Consider the following 10,213-nt stretch of genomic DNA (forward strand, 5'->3'; position numbering starts at 1 on the left):
GGAAATTCTAATTATTTGTGATATTAACTTTATACTCCATAACACATTTAGGAGACACAGGTGACATTATGTGACCTCTGCTGGACAAACACCTTCTAAAGTAATGCACATGTGGCATATGTAACACTAAAAAAACCCTGTGAAACAGATAGGTCCAGGGCTCTTCTCTTAAATAGTGGGTTCTCTCGGTTGTCCCTCCTGCCTGGTGAACCTCTGGTTCAGGTGCCTCAGGCAGTTGCCTAGAACACCTGGTGCTAAGAACGGCCCTGTTCAGGTTTTCCTCCCATCATTGGTAGTTCCAAGTGGAACTTGGAAACGAAACACCACAACTAAAAGGGGAGCTAAAAATCCAGCCCTGCCATTTATCTGATCTATCAAAGGCATGGATGGAGAATTTAATATAAATGATCCTTCATTTTTCATATTGTAAGTTCAAGCATCAGGATGCAGTAGACTGTACTTGCTCTAAAGATGGTTTACAGCAGCGTAGTTCCACTGTAAAGCTATTATCACAACTATATTGTGTAGTAGCAATTTGCATTGTGATGGTAGGCAAGATCCCACAATAAAATATAGATGTCAATTTCAGTTTATTACTTCAGTGAAAATAAAAGGAAATCGTGATTGTTGTTTATAGATGGAAGATGGAAGTTTCAGGGATAAAGTCAAATGTGACAGTTCTGCTTAACCAATATACCTGTATAGTTTAAATTCAAAGTGAATTTTATCATTTTCCAACATCTCTCCTTTAGAACTTAAAGTATGCTAAGCCAAACGTGTGCCACAGACTGCATATCCCTTTAATTATTTCTGTGCCAAGTTATTCACCTTAGAGGGAACATCAATCACGATGCTGTGAGTTTTAATTTTATCTTGGAGCAAGGCTAATATCCACATTATTTTGTAATATCATCAATGGCCTGTATTCCATCCCCCCGATTAATGTATCACACTGTGCTGTATAGTTACAGTGTGTGGAAATCCAATAAAACATCTCCATAGGGTATCTGATATACAACCCAAGCATACAATATCAATTAACTCATAGCGAGCATGTCAGTTATTTATATGATGATATGAATATGATAAATATTAATTAATCTCCCTTCAATTTTATAACAGCGAACACTCATTTTTTAAAAAAACAGATACATTCACCTGTTGAGTAATACATTAAAAAGAGGTAAAAATAAACACGTTTTTATAATGGAAATCGGGATTCTTGTAAACTACAAAACCAGAGACATCCATTCTGCAGCCAAAAGTTCAAGATAACGAGGGTTATATATTAAAGAGCATGAGAATAGTTTTTATTAGGCTTTCATGAATAATGGCGCAACGTGATACATCCTTGGGTGCACTTTTGTCTGATTTATAGAACTGGGATTTATTTAAGTTTAAGCCCATATACACCAACTAGCACAATTCATCAGCATCAAGCCCTAGCAGGGCAACATGTGGTATCAAGCATAATTCTACTGTAACGTTATTTGATTCTGCTGAAATCTTCATTAATCTTTAAAACATAAAAAAAGAAAAGTATATTTATCTCATGTTTACGTTTTAAAACAGTATTAACCCCTTAATGACAAAGCCCGTACATGTACGGACTCAAAATGCATTGTTTTCAGTGGGTTTAGGGACCGCCCATTATCCTTAAGGGGTTAAAGGGACCACTCAGTGTCCCAGGCAGTCTTACCAATGCAGAATGCCTATTAAAGCACTCACAGTTCTTCAAAATGTAAAAAAATAAAGGCACTTACTTGCATTGAAATCTACAGGAGTGCTGTCCGCATATGCGCACATAACCCCTCGCTGAGCTGGCGTCCTGCATTCAGCAGGAGATATGTTCGGTCGAACATCTTCTGCAAGCCAAGGAGGCAGATGCATATGGGGGATTCTGCAGAATCTCTCGATGCATTTACGGAGGGGGGGGCTAAAAGGGACTGCTCCTCTATCATATTCATATGGTGGCTAGAGCATCCATTTAGGGTATGTTTAAGAGAAGAATTTCAACATAACTCATATGATGGTTATTATAATGTGGCATAAAAGAGGCCACATCTGTGCTCCTGACTTTACTCCAGTTATAACAGAGAGATTACGAGAAAGAAGTCAGGTATGTAGAGGTTATGGGGAGCTATTATCACAACCAAAACATACTGTTTTTCGTGAAAATCTTTAAGGAAAACAGTGAAACTTGGTCTGAAAGTGTTAAATAATCATTATTTCCATATGCTATGTAGGGCTGTGTTTAAAGTGGAGTGATGGTGTGTTTTTTTTTATCAGATTAAATAATGAGCTACACATTGCACAAGCAAAATTCCCAGTAGATCGCAATACAATAATAATTGTCAATAACAATCAATGAACTGTTTGAGGTCCCACAATGCAATATGCATTACATTAGATTTATTTATAGAGCACAATCAGATTCTGTAGCGCTACTGGTAAAAAGAATAATAATATTGAAAATATATTAAAATGAATATAATAAATATACAATTGGACAGACCTTAGTACTTATTGGTACAGAAGGAGAAGAAAGTCCTGCTGTTGCTTACATACTGCACCCATACTTAAGTTTGTGTGTGTATGTGTGTGTGTGTGTGTATATATATATACACACAAACAAGATTTGTGTGAGTTCATGTAAGTACATTATTTAGCTTTATAGTTTAGTTTTTTATTTTTTAATGTTTTGAAACATCATATTAGTAATTTCTGTGTGATCTAGTTGTGTTATATTGGCCCACTCAACTAGACAAGCAGCTTTATGCCTTATCATAGTGCCTTGTGGTAAACAAGAGAATGTCTCCGTCTTAATGACCCAGACACTGATACTCTGACTAATGGAAGCCTGTGAAGGAAATGGTTTCACTGTACAAGTAGGGCTTTAGCATTGCCATAAAAAAATCAGCTCAGGAGATGTCACCCAAAATATCATGAATGATCATAATTGCAACCTACAGACCTGCATATAAAGTAGAGCAAAATGAAATGAAAATGCTTTTTTTTCACTGATAATCTACATTTCTGTATAAACCACTGAATTTAATGATCAAAAAAATATTTGTTTTTCCGTGAGACATCCCCTTTAAATATTGTTAGTCAGTAGAGAGCTTGTTGGAAAAAACAGTATTTTTTTAATTGCAGAAATAACAGCTCTGCTGGCTCTGTAAACAACACTTCAACAATACTACAATGGCAATTTCTAACGTGTGCTTATGCTAAACAGACCAGTGTCTGAACAGTGTGTCTAGCAGTACCATTAACTTCTGCATCAAATGTCCCCCCAACTTGTGAGCTCTTGCAAACAGGGCCATCAACTCCTTCTGCTATGCTGTCATTCATTATAACGTTATAACAGCACCATGTAGGAGAGAGAAAGAGAGAGAGAGAGAGAGAGAGAGAAAGAGAGAGAGAGAGAGACAGACATAAAAGAAAATATTAATTATCTATGCTTCATGCTTGCAACCAGGTATCAATGACCATAAATGACCATTGGAAACATTGTATCTCTATACAATAGAGATTGAACCTATATCTATCTATCTATCTATCTATCTATCTATCTATCTATCTATCTATCTATATATATATATAGTATCTAACAAAAGTGAGTACACCCCTCACATTTTTGTAAACATTTTATTATATATTTTCTGCTACAATGTAAAGTAGTGAGTGTACAGCCTGTTTAACAGTGTAAATAACTCAACACACAGCCATTAATGCCTAAACCTTGGCAACAAAAGTGAGTACACCCCTAAGTGGAAATGTCCAAATTTGGCCCAATTAGCCATTTCCCCTCCCCGGTGTCATGTCACTCATTGGGGAGCAGGTGTGTTAAATTTGGTGTTATCGCTCATACGCTCTCATACTGGTCACTGGAAGTTCAACATGGCACCTCATGGCAAAGAACCCTCTGAGGATCTAAAAAAAAGAATTGTTGCTCTACATAAAGATGGCCTAGGCTATAAGAAGAATGCTAAGACCGTGAAACTTAGCTGCAGCACGGTGGGGAAGACCATACAGCGGTTTCACAGGACAGGGTCGACTCAGAGTGCAAAATAAGTTGAGTGCACGTGCTCAACGTCATATCCAGAGGTTGTCATTGCTGCAGAGGTTGAAGGGGTGGGGGGTCAGCCTGTCAGTGCTCAGACCATACGCCGCACACTGCATCAAATTGGTCTGCATTGCTGTCATCCCAGAAGGAAGCCTCTTCTAAAGATGATGCCAAAGGAAGCCTGTAAACAGTTTGCTGAAGACAAGCAGTCTAAGGACATGGATTACTAGAACCATGTCCTGTGGTCTGATGAGACCAAGGTAAACTTATTAGGTTTAGAAGGTGTCAAGCGTGTGTGGCGGCAACCAGGTGAGGAGTACAAAGAGAAGTGTGTCTTGCCTACAGTCAAGCATCGTGGTGGGGGTGTCATGGTCTGGGCCTGCATGAGTGCTGTCGGCATGGGGCAGCTACAGTTCATTGAGGGAACCATGAATGCCAACATGTACCGTGACATACTGAAGCAGAGCATAATCCCCTCCCTTCAGAGACTGGGCCGCAGGGCAGTATTCCATCATGATGACCACCTTGCTAAAGAAGCTGAGGGTAAAGGTGATGGACTGGCCAAGCATGTATCCAGTCCTAAACCCCATTGAGCATCTGTGGGGCATTCTCAAATGGAAGGTGGGGGAGCGCAAGGTCTTTAACATCCACCAGCTCTGTGATGTCGTCCTGGAGGAATGGAAGAGCACTCCAGTGGCAACCTGTGAAGCTCTGGTGAACTCCATGCCCAAGAGAGTTAATGCAGTGCTGGAAAATAATGGTGACCACAAAAAATATTGACACTTTGGGCCCAATTTGGACATTTCCACTTAGGGGTGTACTCACTTTTTTGCCAAGGTTTAGACATTAGTGGCTGTGTGTTGAGTTACTTTGAGGGGAACAGAATGTTTACACTGTTATACAGGCTGTACACACACTACTTCACATTGTAGCAGAGTGTCATTTCTTCAGTGTTATCACATGAAAATGTATAATAAAATGTTTACAAAAATGTGAGGGGTGTACTCACTTTTGTGAGATACTGTATATATATATAGTCTTGCTCTGCCTCCGTCTTTGTACTAGATCATGAAGACTGCTTCACAGTTACTTATACTGTTGGGAGGTTGGATGTCTCTGCTGAGTTCAATTCCTGAACTCATCAGTGGAAAAACACTGCAAGAATCGGCATTCACACTTCAAATAAAGAACAGCACCCTAAGGAAGTCAGAGGATTACATTTGTTGGTTTGTCGTTTGGGACTGCGAGGATCTCTTATTTAAAGAATATTGCTTTATTCAAGGTGTCCATACTTTTGTCCAGGTCAACTTCTGAAGCCCTGTTTGTTAGTCTATATATTTATACATATGTTTTATACCTATTTGGACTTTATTACACTATTCTACTGTTTATCTTTCCAGATTTTATATTGCAATTTATATATTATTGCAATCTATTTACATGTTTAACACTACAATTTATTCATGACTTCAATCTTATTTATAGTAAGTGAGCACTTTATAACAAGCACTATGGGGGGTTTTATGGGTTTGTGTGTTTGTGCAGGGTTATTTGTTTCCATTCATGCTCCAAATACTTGTGCTCACCCCCTCACACATATGTATACAAATAAACCTACACATGCTAACACACATACACACGCTTACACATACTTACATTGACATACTCATGCCCAACACACAAAATTAATGCTATCACACACTTATACATTCATGCTCACACATACCTACACAATCATGCTCAAACACACACATACACATTGATGCTAATACACACACATACATATTCATGCTCACACACATGTATACACATTCTTGTTTACCGATAAACACACATACACATTCATGTTAACACACAAACATACTTATATATAAATTCTAACATATATACATTCATTCATACATACATACTTACTCCCTTCCTTACCCTCTTACTCCTTCTCTCCATTATCCCCTTACCTTAGCTTTCTTTCTAGTGCTAGCACACTGTGGGAGCAGCCTCGTTTTTAACCGTGAGGTCAAACAACCTCACGCTATGTGACCCCGCTGCGTTCCTGCCTCGCTGCATTCCTGCCACAAACAAAATAATAGATATATTTGCCCATATTATTTTCTGGATGATACGTGGTACTGAAGACCAATTTAGACCTTGTCTAATAACTGTATGTGGCACAAAATAATACACTGTGAAAAAGTGCAGAACAGTCATGCTAAAGCGCAGACTAAAGCAGAGACCAGTCAGCGGGCAAACCAGGAAAATGACCAGTTGGCTGGTGCCTGATGGAACCTACCACGTACCTTTATTGCTGCTTGTGCGACAGGTCCTGTCCTTCAATGTCCTTAACTGGCTTGAAACAGACAGCCACACTCTGCAAACGTGCAGCATACACAGCCGAGTGTATCTAGTGGATCGCTACACACATGTCATTCATTGGCCTCTGGCCTTAAAGTGCCAGGGCCTATTAACAATGGGTCCACCCGATCCAGTACGCACAATTCACATTAAATATACTAATCTTTTTAGCATATAGATTAAATCTGTATTTAATCATTTAGCCTTATGATTTTTCAGAGCATGCTAGATTGTCATAGGACACAAAAGTAGACAATGATAGGCTGTTGCCATAGAAACAAAAAGGCTTCTTAAAAGTTTGTGTTGTTTTAACCTTCTAATGAAAGAATAAAGTAGCAGCTCCGCTAAGGTTTCTTTACACAACATGCTAGAATTAATGTGTATTAAAGTGGAAATCATAAATTACTTATTGCACTAACGTCTTGCTCTATTATAAGAAAGAAGGTCCAATCTGCACATAACCCATTATCTTCATGTCCCAGCAGTGGAGTGGGCTCCTAGACCAAAGACCAAAAGCCTTCACCCAACAACCCTGGCTAAATCATATTTTCAAATCTTTCATTCCCACCACATGTTAGCTGCACTGGAAGATATAATAGCTAATATAAAAATCTGCTATTATCTATTAATCTATTATATTTCACTATACATATATATATATATATATATATATATATATATATAACATTGTACACACAACCAATGCATTAGTTTGGAAATAAATAAGACAGAAAAATTATTACCCTATAAAACATTTATTAAAGCTAGCTTTAAAAATAACTCAGAAGTGATATTGCTTTAGATCACAGTACTGTACACGTCTCTGGCTTTTTTCATGATAACTGATTTTATACACAGCCAGTTGAATTGTGCACGAAACAAGCATAAAAAAACCCTTAAAACATTCATAATCAACTTGACGGATAATAAACGATTGACATATACATCATCATGTGAATAATGTATTTTTTATGAATGGTCTTTAGTAAACAAATAATAGCCCAGCATACATGCTGGTAAATTATAAATAACCAAAATGTATTTTATCCCCTATGATTTTTTATCTGTAGAGAATATATGTCAATTTGGTCTAACAGGGAACAGGATGCTGACTTTAATTCAATTCAGTAGCTTCAATAAACATACAGAAAAGCCAGCCAGATGAAAGCGGCGTTAAGATGCATTGTATGAATTTTGGAATAACATATACTACAGATGTCAATGCCCCTTCATCTAATTTTTAATGGCTTATTAGACCCAGGTATATCTATAGAACTATTAGTTGCTATTGTTGAGGCTTTCATGTCCCCAGTGTCTGCACATTTACTCATAAAATAACTTATTTAATAATTTCTGTATCTAACATCTATACATACAGGTCACCAACCCACTTGCCAGTATTTTGTAAGAGTATACAAGAAAATAATAATAATAGCAATAATAAAAATAAATTACAAAATAAATAACAATATATATTTACTTGGCAACAATATTATCATTATATACATGTACAATTTGTATTATGTATTATGTCTAAGCAAAGTAGAAGAAGAAAGTAGATATCAGCAGATGTATTACTGAGATTTCACCTAGTTTTCCCTTATTCCTAACACATGTAAGACAGTGTAGAGCACTTTTGCACGAGAAGTTATTAAAAGTATTATAAGTGAAGGCAGTGTCAGCTCTTGACATCACCTTATGGTGAGAAACTAAACTTTCTGCATACAAGTAAGACCTCTCACTTCTAGATTTGTGGAAAGGTTTTTTAGCACTGCCATGCAGAGTGCTCCTGTCATGCCTCATCAGCTCCAATACTTCAGAGGTATAATTGGCTCTTACCTGCAGGAGATCGTAGTTGGTGATGGTGGTGGTGATGATGATTGGTGGTAGGACTGCTCCCTCTTCTCCTAACCCCAACTGTTGGTGGGCTGTGGGGTTGCCTGGCACCCTCAGGAGGGCTGCTATCATTTCTGTCCATTCCTGGCCCACGCAGGGCAGAAGACATAAGAGAAGGAGGAGGTGGTGGTGGGCTATGAAGCTGGTGGTGGAAGTGAGCTGCCCCGGGCATTCCATGCAGCTGCTGTGGCTGATGATGATGATGATGATGATGGTTCATTATGAATCCAGACCTAGATCTGGATCTAGTCCTTGGGGGCTCCAGGAGAGCAGGGAATAGGAAGGACGGGGTGATATGATGTGGAGGGGACGATGAAGGAGAGGAAGCAGAGGAGAAGGACTGGAAGAAGGAAGGGGAAGAGAAAGATGGGGTAACCTGCAAGAGAGGAGGGTGCTGGGGGGAGGAGGAAGAGGCAGCACCAAGAGCAAGCAATCCAGTGCTGAGCACAGCTTCCCCGCCGGTGGCCGCTGCAGCCTCGGCCCCTGCTTCAGCCTGGCAAACCGGGAACGACAAGAGCCTTCCTCCTCCTCCAGCACCCCCGCCCTCACCACCTCCCACCGGCAGCTGCTGCTGCTGCTGCTTGGGGTCCCGTAGCCTGTCTGCTTGGACCGGGCGAAGCCGGGAAAAGAGGCTGGAGTCCGGAGGGGAGGGCTGCACTGATCCGGAGGCGACTGGCATCACCCCCAAAGTGAGGAGGGCGTACACCCCGATCTAACGATGTGTATATATGTATACAGTGTGTGTGACAGAGCAGCTGCCCAGGTCCCACGGCTTCTTCTCCCTTGTAATCCCAGGATAAGGGGGGGGGGCACAATAAATCCAAAATACACTTTGTGAAAAGCAGCCAATAAAATAAGGATCAACTCTTTCCCATCTCGAATTATGACTCAAAGTGCAGGAAAGTCTTCTGGAGCCACTGACAGCTCCTCAGATCCGGCAAGAAATCCAGAGGGCATAAAAAAAGTGTGAATACCCAATAGTGCCAGTTACCCAATAGGCAGCGTTTAAAGCGTGCTTATTTGTGTAGGAGTTTAGAACTGTCAACTACAGTCTCTATGTAATCCAGAAGCATGGGCTCTTCTCCAAATCCAGAAGGCAGTGGAGAAATGACACTATATCCAAGACAATGTCCCCCCTCTCCACTGGCAGAGAAGATAGAGGTGGGTGGGAGGTTGGGATCACACGAAAGGAATCCGCCTCTCTCCCCTCTCCATGCAGGTCCCAAATAAAAAGATTACCCCAGGAGAGGGGTAGGAATCGAGATCTCCTATAGAACAGCTTTTGGTTGATTTGGTTTTAGTCCTTTCCTCCTTCCTTGTTTGTGTTTCCCCGGCGTTTTTTCTTCTTCTTCTCTTTGTATCCAACACAATGAGCCGATGCTGGTCCCGATTGCCCCCACTCGTGTCCAGGGTTCCCCGTGGCGTGTAACTCGTCCTCGCGGAGTTCTATTTTCTTTTCACATTTCAGGAGACGAAACGAAAGTATCCTCCACGTTCTACTCTGTTGTGTTTGTCTCTCCCTATCGGCCCCAGCATTAATAATCCAGCCAAGCTCAGCGCCTCTCCTTACTTACTTCCGTACCAACCCCAACCCACTGCCACCCAGCCAGGGGGACAGCAACTACCCCCTGCCTCAAATCCATTAACCCCATCAGAGCTTACTACCTCAACATATGATCTGAGCTGGACCTCTCACCCTTATTTATCTGTTATTCATACAATGTTTTGATAGCTCCACTTAAGTATATGTTTAACTCTTTAGTGGATTTGGGCTATTTGGATTTGTATGTAATAGATTACGTATAAATCCAAAATAAAAAAAAACTGGTTTAAATATTAATGCAATATGTATGGGAAGCTTCTATACTTATTCATCATAAGGTATATGTATCCATC

General features: G+C 40.0%; 1 protein-coding gene across 1 annotated transcript in view; it reads right to left on the reverse strand.

Annotated features, from left to right (window-relative positions):
• Positions 1-9,986, reverse strand: part of RNF38 (ring finger protein 38) — a 100,894-nt gene extending 90,908 nt beyond the window's left edge. The window contains exon 1 of the mRNA XM_053465813.1: positions 8,261-9,986. Within this exon, the coding sequence (XP_053321788.1) occupies positions 8,261-8,996 (736 nt within the window). The 5' untranslated portion in view covers positions 8,997-9,986. The remainder of the gene's footprint in view (positions 1-8,260) is intronic.
• Between the last annotated feature and the right edge of the window lie 227 nt (positions 9,987-10,213).

Source organism: Spea bombifrons, chromosome 1, assembly GCF_027358695.1.
Source record: "Spea bombifrons isolate aSpeBom1 chromosome 1, aSpeBom1.2.pri, whole genome shotgun sequence".
In the NCBI taxonomy this organism is placed as follows: domain Eukaryota; kingdom Metazoa; phylum Chordata; class Amphibia; order Anura; family Pelobatidae; genus Spea; species Spea bombifrons.